The sequence below is a fragment of the Lampetra planeri genome, chromosome 10 (genome assembly GCF_965212315.1).
Source record: "Lampetra planeri chromosome 10, kcLamPlan1.2.h2, whole genome shotgun sequence".
Classification (NCBI taxonomy): Eukaryota; Metazoa; Chordata; class Hyperoartia; order Petromyzontiformes; family Petromyzontidae; genus Lampetra; species Lampetra planeri.
In genome coordinates, this window is record NC_136116.1 from 4,025,068 (window position 1) to 4,044,015 (window position 18,948).

General features: G+C 48.4%; 1 protein-coding gene across 1 annotated transcript in view; it reads right to left on the reverse strand.

Annotated features, from left to right (window-relative positions):
• The window catches only part of LOC144720864 (vitamin D3 receptor-like), a 77,694-nt gene that overhangs the window by 10,297 nt on the left and 48,449 nt on the right, over window positions 1-18,948 (reverse strand). The window contains exons 6-7 of the mRNA XM_078597962.1: window positions 12,359-12,530; window positions 4,649-4,800 (exon numbers count right to left, since the gene is read on the reverse strand). Of these exons, the coding sequence (XP_078454088.1) occupies window positions 4,649-4,800; window positions 12,359-12,530 (324 nt within the window). The remainder of the gene's footprint in view (window positions 1-4,648; window positions 4,801-12,358; window positions 12,531-18,948) is intronic.

Here is an 18,948-nt window from a genome sequence, read left to right on the forward strand (position 1 = left end):
GAACGCGACGACGACGCTGCCGGCTTAATGATGCAACAATGTGCTCGTGGTTCTATTTATCTGGCAAATTATTTAATTCGCAAAGCTTAAAAATTACATAAAGGTGTGCACAAGAAGGCGGCTCTGGCTAAAATTGTCTTGTAAACAATTGCCACGCCTGTAAAAAATGTATAGATAGATTCCCTGCTGATGTTGATGCGGGTGGAGGGGGCGGATAAGCAACACAAGTGTTGTGTTGAAAACATTGCTTACCTCTAAAAATAACAGGCCTTAAAAAATTATTTAATTTGAAGACAAGAATGTTAACCTACGAGATTAACATCAGTTTAACACGTAGGCTTTCGCAACCAATTTCATCCAAAATACAGGTTTTTTTGGGTTAGATCGCGTAAATATATAAATGTGTCGTTTAAACCCGCCACCATCAAACAGGAGGATTTCTCCACAAATCTGGCTGTCGCCTGATGAAGCTAGTTGTAATTACTGGCGAAACGTCGTACTCAGATTGTAATTCTTGTGGCTTTGCTCTCCAACACACCGGTGTGCTGTACTAGTCACGAATTGGCACGTTCTGTTTATGTGACAACCCTTACTAGTTGGCTGTGTCGGGTGGTAGCGGGTTGAACGACACATTTATATATTTCCACGATCTAACCAAAAAAACCTGTATTATATGATAATATTAACATCGTTTACAAGGCCTTTTATATCCACAGCTGGATGAAGGCATTTCAGTCATGGAGGTCGTTAGACTATACAGTCACACGCCGGCCAGTACGGCTTGGTGCAGAGGGAGTGTTGCTTGGGGTACCCGGTTCAGGTATCACGTGGTACCTGTGTCGGCCACGGATAGGAATGGGATTGGTTCACCGTGCAGTGCGCTTAGCATTGCGCCATCACTCTTCTTCTTCATCATCGTCGTCATCGTAAGCCAAGTATGTGTGTATGTTGAACTTCTTTCGCACCGTGCGTAGCTAACCGTGCTAAAACAATCGTGATAAAATTCTGTGGTGGGCCCTCCCTCTTGGGGGTGTGTGCCACTCCGCTCTTCGTCTCGACCAGTGGGCATCGTCCCTCCCAGTGACGTGTCCTTGGGCGTTGCCATTCTCAGTATCGCACGAATACAACGTGTGCATCTCTTCACCTCTTGTACGTATATCACTGTACAATGGTTTACGCGTATATTCTCGTTGAACTGAACAAAAAATCAAATTCATGCCGTAAAAAAATATATAAACATATATTGCGCTATCCAAATCATGAACAAAAGCCACTGTTGTGTTTTAAAAACACCAGATGCCGCCGATCCATCCTCGCCAATGGAAAACCTCCCCCTCCCAGTAGACAGATGGGCAGGTTTTTCAAAATACAAAATACAGTACCCCATCCATCACCCCTGTTGCAAGTAGAGTGCTTCCAAGTCTATTACGAACACGTGCGTGTCCTCAAACGCGCCGACATGCACTGGAAGGGTTGTGGGCAACGGGTCGCAGGACGAAGCCGCCGCCACCGAGGGGTCTTTTTGCGTTTGCTTTATTTTTATGAAACTGCCACTGTGTTGCCCCCCCCTCCCCTCCTCCCGCCACCATCCTCTGGCGCTGCCTCCTCGTGCTGAAACCACAACGAATCCACTGCCGGATCAATCGCCTCCCAAAGCCATTGCAAATTCTCTCAAGGAACTACTTTATTGCCGTCCGCAGCTCCCCGTTTCGAAAGCCTTGATCTATCTACTGCTGCACGAAGGATCCCCCCCCCCTCCCCCAAGCCGTCACCATAATCTCATGGTCCAGCAATGTAGCGAGCCACCAGCACCACGTCCACGCAAGCCGAATTCATCGTTCGATCGGCACGAACAAAATTCTTCAAGGGTGCGTGCCCTCCCGTCTGGATGCCAGTCCAGAGATATTTTTGACCCAGCGGACATAATCCCATCCAGCCACATGGAACCTGCCCACACCCACTTACTTTTCTGAACCATTCTATGACATGTCAATAACCTTTGTATGCTCTTATATCCATGTGTGCCTCTCTTTTATCTGTAAAATGTAACAGCCAAGCGTGCAACTCTCCAAGCTTACTTCTACGCTTATCGGTTTTTGCTCAATATTTTTCCAGGAAGGTCAATGCTTATGGCGCAGGCGATACGCGACTACGAATAAACATCTGGGGACTCGTTCCATTCTGCTTACACGGCCCCCACCATGCAACATTCTCTACCTCATCAGATAAGGGCCTGCCTGACCGTCCAACATGTTAATAAAATAACTTACTTAACTGTTCAAGCTTGGCATTTACAGAAAATTTGTGCAAAAAAAAGTATGGCTGTAGATTAACCTAATTACTGTTTTAAGTGCAAAGTTGTAAGGATTTCATGGAGGACAATCATTTATGTACAGGGGGCCGAGTTTTTTAAAGAGAGGTCCCTTAAAAGGAATAAAGTTAGATTTAAGTTTGACCGATACACCGATTAAAAACAAGTCCTCTTTAATAAAACTGTTCTGTTACTTTTCATTATCAAAACTAATTTCTTTGGAACTGCTCTTTGTGTTTAGTTTGTAGTCCTTCCCCCGTACCCTCCGATGAGCATGGTTGGCTACGTACGGTACGAAAGAAGTTCAACAAACATACAGACAGACATACATCGCGCGTTCCCCCCAAAAGTACTCCACAAACTGCAAGCGACACCAAACTGCACCCAAGGCTGTATGGTTCCCCGCTGTTTGCCTGAAAGTGGACCAATGTGATGCAGCTAGACTGCAGAGGGCATTAGCTGCTTCGTACAGGATTCCTCTCCCCCACTCGACGCAGCTACACTGGAAAGAACACCACTTCCCAGGGGAGCTTCTCTGGCTACGGGGCAAGCACGAGTGAATTATTAAGCGATGCCCGAGCATGCACAATCCAGCTATCAATTAAACCGCCATCAGCAAATCCTAGAAATCCCAAAGCTGACCTTGTAATTCTCCGTAGCTGCAGGCCCCGAGCCATCGCTATTGAAGTTCTGCCAAGTGGACTGAATGTTTACGACACATGTAACATCCATCGATTCGCCGATTAGAAATCGATTCTCACGCCAACGACTACGCGCATCGTGTATCGTCGGCGTGAATGTGCGTAAAGAATTGATTGTTTACAGTGCATGCGTATTGTATGTAATTGTTACATTTTAAGCTGATGAACAAATGAGAAACAATACCGACATTACCTCGCACCTTCGATTAGCACGGTTGGCTACGCACGGTCTGAAAGAAGTTCAACATACATACAACAAGACATTAGCAAAAACACTAAATCATGAGTATTAATTCAGATGCTGGCGAGGAACAAAGCCTCAATATTTATACCACAAGTCGATCCCAGGCCCTTCATGTGCAGTGAGAAAACCCATCACCACGCAACACCGCTGCTTGATGGGGACATTTTCAACTCTCCACTTTCAGTTGGTTGTCTCAACAATAATACGACCAAAAGTTTAGCTCTTTTGAGCTGATGCTCTGAACAAGCCTGAGACCACTGTACATGCCATGTGGTGGTTGCATGACCGTGCACGAAAGGCGCGATGGGAGTCATAACTTCCTGCTGTCTGTGAGCAGCAGCACACCTTTGCGCGTGTTGTTAAATTACAGATTTACACTTCACCTACCAGCTCGTACGAGGTGAATGTAAGAGGTTCTTTTCAGAATTGGGTTCACAGCACCAGGAACAGACACAGGACCCAGAGTATGTGTGTGTTTGTGTTTAACGAATAAAGCATTTAAACTATTTCTTATTTGAGCAGGTATAGCCGACTGACCTATTAGCCCCCTTTCAGAGGCGACCTGGCCACAGATGACAGCTCGACGAAGTGGCTTATCATGTGGAAGTTTACTGCAGCAAAAAAAATCTGCATGTCCTACCACGGACAAGATCGTGCCACCCACTTTCTCCGATAGCAATAATTCTCTTTCTGGCTGTCACTTTTGCCTGCCAGGGCTTGGCCAGGCGAGGGTTCCCATTCGTCTCTCGTGACCACCCTCCGCCTCCCCCCCACCCCCCCCGAAAGCATCGGTTTTCATGTGGCTGTCCGAACAAATTTTGCTTTTGAAAACTCTACGCAACGTTTTACGTCGCCGCGCGCACCGGGTGAGCCGCTTGCTGCTCATTGCGAAAACGCCGCAGCGTGAAAACAAGAATTTGAGACTCTCGAGCAGACAATCGTGCTGTGTTTAATGGAAGGGTGTCCCTGCCGTCTCAATGCACTACACACATTCCGTCTGTCACGTATTTCTACAATTTTGACAAAATGCCCGTTAAACAAGCCTCAATTCGAAACGGTTCCTGCACAGGATCCCGCCCACTGCGTTTGGCCTACGCTCGTGTCACTCTAAACACCGCCAGACATCTTGCGTCTCGTTGATCCCAGTTGCAAAGCACACGGGGCCAAAGGCCACAACAATAACAACAACGAGCACGATTGAAGGTTTAATAGAGGAGCTAATATAGTTCTGGAATTGAGAAGGTAGGGGGTTGATGTCGCCACACGGTTTTATCGATCCGATTAAGCTAGGGACGGTATAAGGAGAACGATTTATAGTAAGATGGAAAACGGGAGTCCACCATCACAGCTGGTGGGGGGTGAGGGTGGGGGTCGGGGGGGGAGCGGACGAACCCTGGGTGACGTCGTTGATGCTGTACTTGAACTCTTCGCTGCCGCACACCCAGGAGTTGTCCTCCGAGGAGAAGGACTCGTTGGACCGCAGCATGACGATCTCGATGACGCTGGACTTGAGCAACACGATCTGGTCCTCCGTGTTCAGTTCTCTGCACATTGACACCACCCCGTTATTGGCCACAACAGTGACCAGACAAAGGAAAACGAGGACCTCTCGTATCACGTGAACCTGGCTGGTGGCGACGTGCCGGGTGTGCGACCGTCGGTCCCCACCAGAACGACCCGGAGCCCGATTCACAAATTACAAAGGAGGAGGCATCGTCGCGGCAGGGACGATTCACAGCTTCCCGCTACTCCTGACGCAATTACGCAACTCAACCGACTCGGGCGTAAAATTATCGCCGATGCTCTCAATCAACATCGGCCGTACGACGACGATGACGACGGCAAAGAAGGCGTGCTTCGGGAAAGATGGCACGGTAACCACGGTCGGGGACCCACGGGTCGCATGTTCGGTTCGGCCGACTCGGAGCACCGAGTTGGAACACGAGGGCAGCTTTCGGCAATGGAACCCCACCGCCTCTGTGCACGCCTAGCGGTATCAACGGGCTCGCCACGGTCAGCCGATCGGCAGGCCGCGTGCGGCGGGGTAACACGTGGCTACACTCATCTCATCCGAGATGTCCGGCCACCCTGGAAGAGTAGGCCAAAATATCCTCTAGTGGGAGGCCCGTGTTTTGTTTACTGTGCTCGTGCAACAATGCCAACGCAGCATCGTCAAAATATGTAATTAACACATTGCGAGCAATTAACGAAACCTTCACAGTTATCGTGCGAATCGCTAATTTAATTTACTGACAGAGCAACCCCCCCCCACCACCGTTTTGTCGACTTCACACGGGGCGTGCGTCACCACCGTTGCACGCCGCTCACCTCGCACGTACAGGTGCATTTCAACCTCACCGATGCTGCCGTTGGGTTAACGCTGCCATTCGACCAGGCACCAGCAGGTGGCAGTCACGACATAGAGACTCGAGGCACCCAATCCAAAGCCAACAACCAGATCCAAATACACGGTACTGTAATTATTCTGTCAATGCAAGCTTCGTGTTCCGAAATCACTCGTAACAAGACGTCTCAGTCAACGTCGTGGTTCACCCCCCCCCCACCACCCCCCCCGCCCCCCCCAAAATACCCCCCCAACAACCCCCCCCCCCCCGCAAAATACCCCCCCCCCCCCATTTGCTTTACCCAAGGCGGCCGCAAATCTCTCCCCACTCCTCAATATTTTTTTCCCTCTGGTATAATCTGCAACCCCCTTGCATATTCTTTTGAAAATCACTGCAACGCTTTGCACGAGGCCGCAATGCAAAAAAATGCATTGTTTGACAGTTGGCCCGCCCGGCCATTGATATACGGGGGGAAATAACTGAAAATGAGGAAACTCTTGTACGCGCGCGAGCATTGCTGCGCCAGAAGATACATCAAGCGCGTGCAGACACGCGCGCAGAATTTATATTTCTCAATTTAGAGTTGTGTGTGTCTAACGTTACATAACGCTACTCCCTTTCACCGCCCCCGTCCGTGTCCTTTAGAGCGCATTTATATGACCGCACCGAAGCGTCTTTGCGAACTTTATTAACAACATTAATTCGCCACCGTAGCGCCACGCTCTCGCTCCGTTTCATCGCCATTCAAGCAAACCCAGTGGTGTACCCAGGATAGATTTTTTTTTAAAACGCAGCACCACTATCAAAACATGCCCTCCTCCACTGGAAGCCAAACCCCACGGACACTCTCATCAGAGCTTGCTGCTGCTGCTATTCGGACTGGTGCTTGGGCAATGACTGCATGCTACACCACATGTTTATGCTTGCCTTAAGCTGCAGGAACACAAGGCCATGTTTTTTCCCCAAAATCACTAGCTTGAGATTTGGCTCAAGAGGTATGCAGAGACTGGCCGTTTTTTCACTGGTTTTTTGTGTTTGTTCGAAAATTAATCTGTTTTATTTCTTTAAGCCGTCTCTCCAAAGAAACGCGTTGCACAGCCCGGGCAAATATTTGCCAGGATGAAATGGAGCGTCCGTCCTTTTTCAGAGATGGTGAAATATGGCACAGCATTCTAATGAGGAAAATCAAAGCGTCCTCTGTAGCTAATGAGAAAACCAATTCGCCAGAAACATGCTGGCTGGAGACACAAAACGATGGTAATATTTTGACATAAAGGATATACACAACAGGAAGCGTTAGCTTCGTTGCGTGCCAAATATGTCAGAGCATGCTACGATGTGAAGATGACATGCAGCATTCTTGAGTTTGCTCCGCGCACAGCCTCTGGCAGCCTCCGACTCGTAAGATGGCGACGGGGTTTGAAATGGATTTCATAAACACTGGTGAACAGCGTCGAGTTGGTCGGTTGGTCAGCAGGGGAAATGGTGTTGTTTTCATTAATTTCCACTTTTTTTTTACGTACGCTTGGAACTGAAAGCGTGCGAGCCGTTGCGAGTCACCGTCATCAGCGGTGATCTATCCACTCCTGGACGAAGGCCGCCCTCGCCCACCCCATGCAATCACCGTCCCTCACTGTCCTGCGATGTCACGTCGACCGGGAGGGGAAGTTGTGGGTGGTGCGTAGTGCCCCCTCCGCCCCCCACCTACCCCGTCCCCCCCAAAAAAAAACAGTCTCCACTTCCCATCCGGCCTGACGGGGATATTTCTCGGGTTGGTAAAACCGTGAGCGTCCAGCGGGCGGTGACGGCCATTATCACAAAGTAACATACACCGAGCACCTGCGCCACTGTCATCGCTCCATCTCTATTGGTGGACGAGGCCCTCCTCCTTTGGCAGCCACTCCGGCGTTATTCTCAACCACCAGCCATCAGCCTGGCTCGAGACGTGTCTTGGCCCAAAAAGCTTACGTTTTTTTATATAGTAACCAAAATGTTTCTATCCTCTTCTGGAATCCGCGTATTCCACTGTTAATCTCTCAAAGTATTGCAAAACGTGCACCGCACCGTGCTTCTTTGCGTACTTTTCAGTGCCCGAGTTTGTGATTTGTTTTATTAATTTTTTTTCCGAGGGTTTCACACTCAATAATTGCTATAAACGTTTTAACCGTGCACGTGATTATGTATATAATTATCGGACAGTGTTGGCAGAAGCAATTAGCATATATAATGTGCTCTATACAACTAAAATTATTATTAATTATATCCTTGCATATCCACGTTTTTTTACATGTATATTTCCTGCTCTGACACATGGATCAGTCGCACCGCATACATCTATTAAAACATTACTCTCTTATTTGTGACCGGCAGGAATTAAACCAAACTGCACAGCGGGTTTTCTTGTTTCTGAAACGTTTGGCTGTGGATATTCGCCCACCCCGCCTACATCCACAATTTACGACGACTGGATAAAGCGACGGACCGTTTCTACACGACAACACCAACCTGGATTCCCGTAACCTGTCGTGATTTCCCAAGTGACAGCGAGCGATGTCTATTAGTGCTGTCCCCCCCTCAGACCCACCGCATCTCGCATCCTCCAAAACAGCCTGGCCGACTGTCCCGGCATAGCCGAGTAAACCGGGCTGGCTGGCAGGTTGTATGCCACGCATCCACAAGCAGTCAAGGCCACACCTTATAAAGGAATAACGGTTCCAGTGAATTCACTACAAGAGGTTGCAGTAACTGTGATTCACAATTAAGATTCCCCGGGGTTAGATCGTTTAGGTGTCATGTAAATGTTTTAACTATAACCCACCCCTATCCGACAGCGCCCAATCAAATCAAGTTTGTCACGTGATGGACAAATGCGCCAATTTATTTACAATTGTTCAGCAAGCCTGAGGAGGAATGTTGAAAAGCGAGCAGAATTTTGACACCGCCTTGTGCCTTCTTTGTTTATTTAAACACAAGGAGTACGCATGTGGAGACAAACATGACTAACGTTTAAAAATAACTGAACCTAGTGCCAAACTGAATAAATTCCTACAACAAGCATTGCCTCCCCCATCCACCCACAGCCACACGCGGCATCGTCTTCCCAACAGAACCCTGCGGATGTCGTCAGCCTACGCGACAGAGGTTTTTCCACCTCGTCAAGGTAGTTGAATAAAGCAATGAATCGAAGAACATTCATTGTCAAGGGCTCTCGCTCACAGCATTAATCGCCCCCTACCTCAGCCTGAGAACTTTAAACTCACCGGTGACAACCACTGCATCACAGCCACGTCGACAAGGAGCCCCTCTCTAGAGAGGTGGCTATCACAATGCTCGGTGAGAGGCGGTGACCCAAGCATTGTGATAATTGAGCGTTGTCCTGGTGAACCTGATAAGACAAAGACCACCTGTATAGCGTTCAGACTGTTGGGGAAAGTGCTGTTAGCGAGTAGAACCTATGAAGGCCGGCACGTTACACGAGGGGGTGGGTGGTCAGCACCATGTCCGACCGCCTTTGTCTCCCGAGTGGTGCGATGTTGACACACCACACAAAATACTCATTTGAGGCCGAGTCGTCCTAGGGGAGGCCCAGGACCGATTCAGATAATCGTCTCCGGTGTTGGCCGTGAGCGGGAATCGAACTCGGGTTGCCGGGTTCGTAGAGCAGCGCACTAACAGCTACACCACCGCTCCCCACAACGTACCACACACTCACACACGCAATTAAAGGGCAGCAGTTGTCTAATTTCTGCATCTGTGCCAATTAAGTTGGAAACCAACACTCTACACACTACTGCAGAGGAATTCCAACAGTGCGAGCTAGCGCCAATTCAAAGAGGAGGGCGTGGGGAGGCAGTCGGGGGTGGTGGTAGAGGGACGGAGGGAGGGGAATGTCCTTTTAAACCACGAGGCCTTCAATGTGACCCCAAAAGTCAAGTAGCACTGGAGGTGACCCAGAAGGGCCCACAACACTCGCCTCACACCGTGCAGCTAGAATCGTTCCAACATGACTTTCGGTACTTGGTGCCAATGGCAAATTGATTATGTTTAAAAATAGATATATAATACCGTATTTATACGATACATCACTGCACTAACTTTTCTGTGAGGTAAAGTCGTGGTCACTGCACCATCATCAGTCATGCTTTTTGTACAGCCCCGCCTAATTTAGTCCCGTCCGAGTTTTGTGAATTCCCTCGGACGTATAAAAATGATGCCACATGCCCAGTAACGTTCGATAGCATCGCAATAAACATAACCTCAAGTGCACTCTGCACGAGACAGCAGCTCACTTGTCTCGCCTACATTTCCCACGACACATACACCACGTGCACTGTACGAGATAACGTCTGGCTTGTAACGCTCGGTTTGTAAAAAAAGTTTTTAAATATCTTATATATTATTGTTGTTGCCGCTGCAGGCGATGGCTTGGCTGATTCTGTTTTTAGTGAGCATTCAAATGAGGTCAGCCCAGGACAAGGCTATGGCAGGGGAGGGCACGGGACGCCACGCCCGGCAACCATTATCCCACTGTTCTGACAAATGCCGGAGCCGGCATAGCTGCACATTCAATTCAGTCGAAACCAACACGCGGCAAATTTTAAAGACATCCCCGAGGTTTTCCGAGAACGAATGCAAAACGAGGATTTCTCTCCCTCCCCCTCTCTCCCCCGGGTATCTCGCTCCACGTTACGCAGAGCAAGATAAGGTCCCCTTGGCTTAGGTGATGCTTTTTCCTTTTTTTTGTTAAATCAAGCTTACGCCTGAATGAGGAGCAGCTCTTGCTCTTCAATTCGATACGGCCGGGTGGCTTCAGCAGCAGAGCAAACGACCCCGTGCCCCCCCCCCCACCGCTTCCGCGATCGGAAGGTTGCGAGTTCGAATCTGGGTTGGGAGTCGACTCAGTCCGTCAAATAGCTCGTGAACGTAAACGGATTGAGCGCAGATGTATCGCCATGCTCATTCGAGCAGTTAAATCACCTTGACTTTGGCTCTCGCTTGGAGAAGTCTGTGCCCCGTGCGAGTTTTGCGGGATTTTAAAGGCAAATTAATGCACACGAGAACGGTGTTTGGAATGGGCAGAAAGCGACAGAGAGCATGGATGTTATGCACTGTGCGCACAGACAGGCTGCACTCTGTCGTGCAGACAGCAAGGTCACAAACTGCAAGCCCCTCTCTGTCTCGGCAAACAAGCTTCCCCGCTGTTTCTTTCATTTCATGCTACCCAGAATTAAAAAAAGGTGTTTTTGGCGCGATCTGATAGCTGCTATTATTTATCCGGACAATCTTGCCTCCGCGGAAAGCTCTACGGCCACGATGTGGAATATAGAGAGAGAGAGAGAGAAAAAAAACATCTGCGTGTGTGTGGGACGTGCAGATTAGACACGCAGCTTAATATTGATATGAACTGTAGACGTGTAAGAGGTTTATTTGAAGAAAAAAAAGGAGCATGGCAGTGATTCACGAGGCAGTCGTTGGGGAAATCATGCTAAGTTGTAGTCGCATGAAGGGCTGTAGCCTGCAATTACATACCATCCGTTTTGCCAAAATTTAAATGAATTGTTGGTAGCGAGAGAGCACATGCGTTCTGGAAGTGAATGTTTCACTGAATAATCATTAGGGACAAAAAAACTCGAATTTTTGAGACACCCGCTTAAAAAGATCAAAATGGATGGGAGACGGACAGAGAGAGGGAACGAGAGAGGGAGAGCGAGCTAGAGAAGGGATCTTAGGAGTTAATGTCTTCTGCTCGTGGTTACTGGGAAAGATAAGCCACATAACACACCACAGCAGCACATGCACCTGCAAAACCACTTCGCATTTATATAACATCATTTACGTAATGCTGTTCGTATGAAAGCTGTGCAACTCTTTTATCACAAAAAAGAAAATAATAAATATGTACATAAACGGGGATATACGTTGTTACGAAGCCAAGGCAGCAACGCACATACCGTTCGCTGCATTTAAGCTTGCTTAATAAATTGTTGAAATAGGAACAGTACCTCCAAAAGTTTTACTTTAACCTGAGTCACGTACTGATAATGGATATATAGTGCACAAACACAAAATGTACACATTCCAGAGGAACACATTAAAAATCGTATATCAAAAAACAGATATCGATTCACATACAGTCAGTCATCCCTCATTCTACAGCAACTCGATACGCTGAATTTTGCTTTTGGGAAAACTTTTCGTGAGCGTATCTGTTCCGTATATATTTGGGGATGTCCGTATGAAACATTTTTTGACGAGATAGCACCAGCATAATGGTCGAGCCTACTAAAAATTCTGATACGTTCACAATTGGACTTGCATTTTCTTAATCTGGCACATTCCAAATGAAAACAATACCCCGCGGTGGAAGTTTAATTCCGCTAGGATAGCGCCCGTCGGCTTCACGCGCTCGGATCAACGTGCATGAGCACAGTACGAAATGGAAAAAAAACCCAATTGGGATTACACAGCAACATCGCCCCCTACTACTGTGACACTACTGAAGACAGTGCATAATCACAAATGATGTGTCGACGTGCACAGCGACAACCAGACTTTCTCTCGGACCAGCATTCAATTGATAGAAAAATATTATTCCCAGTAACACAACTGTGAAAAAATCATCATCATCATCATTATCCTCGTCAAAAGTCATCAACCCACTGCCGTACGAAGACCTTTTCAAACCCATTCCCAGACATAACGCCTTCCTCATAGCATTTGCGGATAGCAAATGTGCCCGTGATTATGTAGAACTAACCTGAATCCGGGAATGCTCTTGGCAAAGCCGATGACCTTCTGGATGCTGTAGCTGACCAGGTCGGACAGATGTGGCAACATGGAGAAGGGCGACGTCATGTTGCTGGCACCCTGGCCGAAGTTTTCGAAGCTGGCCAGCAATCCGAGGTTCCCCGAGTCCATGCTCGACTCCCCTGCAAGGGAGATTCGCGGACGTTGGCATTAGGGCACGTCACACACGTCGCACATCGCGCCACTGAGGCCAAGTTGGCGCGCTAAAGACTGCAGAAACGCGGGGGGGGGGGGGGGGATGGGGTCGCGGTGCGCGTTATTCAAGTGTAGTTCCGCAAAACGCAATTTACAAACGTGTCGTTTTTAGCACGAATAATATTTTTTTCACTGCAGGCCATGATGCTGGTGATAGATCTACTGCTGGATGTAAAGAAGGCCTCCCCATGGTGGCAAGATGTTAACTACCTCGCCTGGTATACTAGAGGTCGTGGGTTCAATCCTGACCCCGATGCCTGCTGTATATTTGGAGTTATACAGAATATTTTTATCTGGGTCCACTGGTTTTTATCTCCACATTTAGAAATATCCGTTTAGAGTATTTGCTGCTATAATTTTCCACACAGTGAGCCACTTCGTTGAGGTATCATTTGTGGTCGGGTCGCTTCTGAAAAATGCCCTAAATAGCTCCGTGGGCCTTACCTAGTAAAATAAAAATAATGTAGACGTAAAATAGTAGTAGTATGTCACTGCAATCCTGCAACGCACGGTCTCGCGATGCCACAATCCATCTTATTCCTGCACGTGAGCCTGATCTCGTTGCTCTATCTCCACCAAGAGTGGTACAGTCGGGTTTTTTACAATCGGGTTTAATTGTCTTTTTTATATTAAACCCGATCATCTGAGATTGGGAGAAATCCGGTTTAATTGGTTCTAATTGCAGAACCGCACTTCGCCAACTTCTCAACGATGGGCTTCATCCATTCCAAGCTAAGGAACTCACTGGCGCCCACGATTGTGGAGGAGAAGCTCGTGTTCATCAAGACCAACCTGCCCGCCGCATTCTACGACTACCCCGTGCCCGACGGCCCCGAGTACGATAGCAGCACCGACGAGGAAGCAGCCTAAGCCTTGGATCAGAGTTTCGTATTCATTAAACCAGGTTTTCATTCCCCGAAATCGGGTTTAATTGTATTAAAGAAAAAACCCGATGCCTGCCGCTGGAAAAATCGGGTTTTTTCCACCCATGATCTCCACGGTCGAGCACTCCATTCTATTCCCATTCCCTCCCCCCTCACCGTCCCCTACCACTTCCCGTCCCCCCTCCCCTACCCTGTTGTGACCCCGATGTACCCCTCTATCGTGGTCACTCATTCGTTAAACCCTTGCATGCCCCTGCCATCTAAATTTTGTCACCGTTGTTTCTACTTTATTAAGCGCCGTTAGTGAAGGCGATGTACGAATGTAAGATAAGATATCGTTGCTCGATCTCTATGGTTGAGCACTCCGAATAAAATGCATTTTCATCATCGATAGAAGCCCAGCCATAACGGTACTCAATATTCGTCTGTCTTTTCGAGCATTTCTTTTACGAAGTGGTTCATGGAAGGAAAATGCAGCTTAGAAGGTTGATTGGCCTCTAAATTGTCCATTGTTCAGTGTTTTGTATGTGTGTATGTTTAACTTCGTACGCACCATGCGTACATGATTTTAGTGAGACATGTGTAATGAGGCTCATGGGCCATTAGTTCCTAAAATCTGTTTGGCCTTCAATATTTAGGCATCATTTCACAATGGAGGTATTCCATTTTTGCAGAAACATTTATTAAATAGGTACGATAATTTTTTTCAAAACTTGCATTTGTAAAGCATTTAAACAGAAGAACATCTGAAGATGCTGTGGCAACAATAAACACAAAGACAAAGATCCCCCATATAACCTTTAACAGACTGTTGGGGCGAGTGCTATTAGGGAACACCAATGAAGGATAACACGGCACACGAGGGGGTGGTGTGGCCAGCACCAAGCCCGACCGCCTATGTCTCCTCAGCACTGACATTTATACACCGCACCAGGTACTCATTTGAGGCGGAGTTGACCTAGTGGAGGCTCAGGACCGGTTCAGATAATTGTCACTGGTGTTGGCCGTAAGCAGGAATCGAACTCGGGTTGCCAGCTTCATAGCGCAGCGCGCTATTACAGCTGCGCGACACCGCCACCAAATCGCACGCACTCAAAAACTATTCTCTAAGTGCTAATGAACGATGTGTTGAAGGTGTACTATAGGAGCAGCGATTAAATCGATAGAAAAATATTATTCCCAGTAACACAACTATGAAGGAATCGTCATCGTAGTCAAACATGATCAATCCACTGCAGTTTGAAAACCTCCCCAACCCATTCCCATCTCTCACGGTCCTGCAATGCAACAGTCGATTTACCACCGGCACACGAAGCTGATTTCTTCCTTCCATCTCCACTGTGGATGTCTACCCCTATCGGTACTAATCACAGGGCTTCGCCTTGCCTGCTCGCTAAGTGTCATGCCCCAGCCCACTTGCTCAAGCCCACTTGATTTTCTTAACAGAGTGAATGGCGCGGGACGTAATAACTGATGAAACGTCGGGAATAAGCTGCTTTTTTATTTCCACAGGTATCTCATGGAAAAATACAGAATCTTTCGTACAAAATGTTGCAGAGATAAGCAAATTCATTATTAGAACAACCAACGGATGTCTATGTTCTTTAGAATCTGTAAAACACTGCATTGGAAATGTGGATTTTTTTTCACGTCGGTTTGCATACTGAAAGGCTTCTGGGTTCCTGGTTATTTCTGGTATTTTTTGCTGTTTGCGAACTTCGACAATGATTGACATCTTGTGGAAATTCGAGGCCCTAATGATCTCTTTACCAGGTAATCATTAACATTGTTTTTTTTGTCCTCTCCTGAAGCCACCCTCAATCAACCCCACTGCATGCAGAACAACGACCAGCCACCCCACCCCCTCATGCCTCCCACGATGCCGATCACACAGGACGATATGTCACCAGTGACGGATCAACCAAAGGAAATTGTTCAAGCGCATTTACCCCTCTGCTTGGCCCGAATGATTTCCCCACTCGCTATGGGTAAACGTGTCCAAGAGGGGCGTGCGGGTCTCTTGTCCAGTGCACACAACCGCCACCCTCTCCCCCTCCCTATCCCCCCTGCAAAACGCACAAACAACCTTTCCCTTTACACTCCCCGCAGAGTCCTAATAATGGCCCGGCAATATAAACGCCTCTGACAAACACCTTGGCCTTCCAACACCTTGCCCCTGCCTACAGGGCCCGGGTGGACTCTGTCCCTCGCAGCGGACGCGACGACGACGCGGCAGACCGCAGACCGCCGCGCTGCCACCGTGCATCTCGATGACCTGCCGTGTGCCTCACCAAGAAAGCGGTTTCTTGGAAAACATCCGTTTACTGCGCTCGCCGCCCCCGGCGGCCTCCTCCGCTGTCCAGGCCAGCGAGTCCAAGAGTTATTTCTGTTATTTCTGGCGCGAACGAGCACCCCCCCCCCCTCTCCCTGTTTACAGCCCTAAGCACGGTGGTGTGTGAATTCCACATTCCTATGGCGGGGCGGAGGTGGTCTATACATAGGACGACCTACTGTTGACTGCGCCCAAAAACGCTGCTCATTTTATTGACCCCCCCCCACCCCAAAGGGATGATGTGACGAGCCACCTCATGGCGGCCAGGATTTGAACTCGCAGCCTTCCGATTTGCGAGCCGCTCCGGGTCTATACTGCTGCAACTGTCCGGCAGGTAATCATGCCCAGGTATTAAACCAACAAAAATAAAAGCCAGTCTCAATCCGCCGTCAGATAAAGGCCCTCCTCCCCCCCCCCCACCAAAGCCATGTGGATCATGAGCATTGTGTGTACCATACTTCACCACTCTGTTCCATAGGGCTTCCAAGGGGTGGGTAGCGGGGGGCAGTTCTTATGTCCCTCTCCACCGATATTAGCCGTCACCAGGAATAAAACTTGGGTCACTGGGTTCACAGCACGGCATGCTAACCACCGTCCCGTCGCTCAATATTTTAGATTTTCTCTTCATCCGTTCAGGAGATGACATTTTAATCTTGTTCAACTACAAATATATATAGGGTGAGCAGGGGCGGCAAGATAATTGGTATGTGCGTATGTGAATAATATATCCGACGTCTATGCAATACTCCTTAACTGTGACATAATGAAAATAGTCAATTACACAAACACCAGGGAAAACACGCACTGCATTTGTGATGTGCTTGGGATATAAATATTTATAGCGCAGTCCTTTTTTATCTTTCTTAATCTTTAAGTTGAGACGGCCTTCGCATGGCACTACGGAAACACTGCCTACAAACTTCACGCGTCAATTTAAGTGTTTTACACTTCGTGGAGAGTGCACTGATGGTGAATCAGAAGTCGGCACAATGTAACACTCGACACGGGGGGCCTAGTGGCCACTCCACACACATCGCAACAATGTAATGTGCAATTAGAGCAGCGTGTCCTTTGTCAGAAACACAGGATGCTGCTGAAGGTATTGTTTATTTTTTTTTAAAGGTGATAAATGCAGAACGGAAGAAAGGGGCCACTGTCTCACAAGATATTGTACGGTTTCATTATAAGTTCACAGTGCCTGTTCAAAAAAATCCACCAGGGGCCAATTTTATAAGGCACTCCATGCAAGTGTTGGTAAGAGTGCGGCCTATTGTAATATAAAATAACACAAGTCCCCAGTTGTTTTCCTCCAAAGCCACATCTTGCGACCACCTTTCTGGGACAGCGTGCCGCTTTAACGGAGCACTCTCAGCCAGTGGCGGCTTCGTGTCAAGTGGAGCATCACAACGCATCAAGAGGAGCGTCACAAGGCGTCAAGTCACCGCAAGAAGATATCGCGCAGTGCCCGACTAAAAAGAGTTCGGTTCGGGTTAGGATTAGGGTAATGGTTAGGGTTAGGTTAGGTTAGAGTTAGGTTAGGCTTAGGCTAGGGTGGGGTTAGGTTTCGGGCTACGTTAGGTTAGGGTTAAGTGAGGATTAGGTTAGGGTTCGGTTAGGGTTAGGTTAGGGTTAGGTTAGCGTTAGGTTAGGTTAGGGTTGGGATAGGGTTAGGTTAAGGTTAGGTTAGGGATATGTTAGCGTTAGGTTAGGGTTGGGAAAGGGTTAGGTTAGGGTTAGGTTAGGTTAGGGGGACGGCGCCGATGACGGGCGCGGAATCCGTGCTTGGTGCGAAACGCTGGCGTAAGGTGAATGAGCGTGTGGGTGCGAGCGAGCAAGGGGTAAATGGCCAGCGTTGGCACAACACTCGATGCCCCTTACCAACTCACCCGGAGTTGCACCAGAGCTCATCAAGATCTTGTAAGCTAAGCGTGTTTGCGTCTGGAGAGTGCTTGGATGAGCAACCACCGTATTTCTTGTACTCTTTGTACTGTACCAATGCTCCAACGTCTATGCCACCTCGCCTTCATCAACACACGCCAACCAGCTTAGTAAAGTATTGTTGAATAACCGCATGAGCCACAAGGTATCGCGAGGCTCTCATCCAGCAGTGGATTTCCAACATGAGTGTACATGTACAGAGGTTTATTACTGCTATTGAGCGAGTACATATGTAGAGGAGTACTGTGAGTAGCCAATGAGGGATGAGCGTGGGGGGGGACTTTCGGAAAGCACTTTCGGGAAAGTGGGTGGGGCCGAGCTGGGGGGAGGAGCTGCCGAGAGGGTTCTTAAGGGCGGCCACGTGACGGACACGTGGTCGTCGTGGGGAGCCAGGGTAAGTATCGGTTGGAAGAGGTCTCTCTCTCCTTGTCGAAGGGCCATGTTGGCTGATCCCCCGCCCCGGGCAGACGGGTGAGAGAGACTAGGGGTAGCCGAAGTAAGGCCCGGCGTATATCGTTATCCCAGGTCCAAGTGAAGGGCGGAGAATAGGGGGCACCTACACTGGTGTGAGTGTACAGTATTCCTCGTCTCCGCGTGGTTGGACTCCACTACACATATAAAGTATAGGCTAAAGCGGACAGTATGCGTAGCCATTGCATGTATAATATCAGTGTGCACAACCAGATTTTCTCTGTACTCTCTGTAAGTTCAAAGAGCTCCCATGGCCCACACAGAATAGGGAGGCCCTCATCCAGCAATGGATTGACAAAAGGACTGTATAGGTTTCCCTCACTTCATGTGGTAGATACGTTCCAAGAAAAAGGCGCACAAAGCGTAAGTGTAGCATGGACCCAACGGTCACCCAACCCACAATGCTCAGTACGAGGCAGCTGCCTGCCGAGTAGCACACACATTACACACAATGTTGTCCCACGTCCGACCGCATATCCGCCCCAAATGAGTGAATTCAAAGCACATATCGCGAATTCTGGGTAGAAATAGGTTAGCTGTATATACAGGGTGCAATCGCACAAAACCGAATTCGCATAAATTGAGAGAAACCTGTTCATAAAAATGTGAACAAAGCATAGGTAAGCAGCTATTGGCAGGCAGCTGTGGGCAATAAAGCACGCACTATCAGCTGAATAGCATGAGCCTGCACGAGAAAGTAAAAACGACGCGCTGGGACAG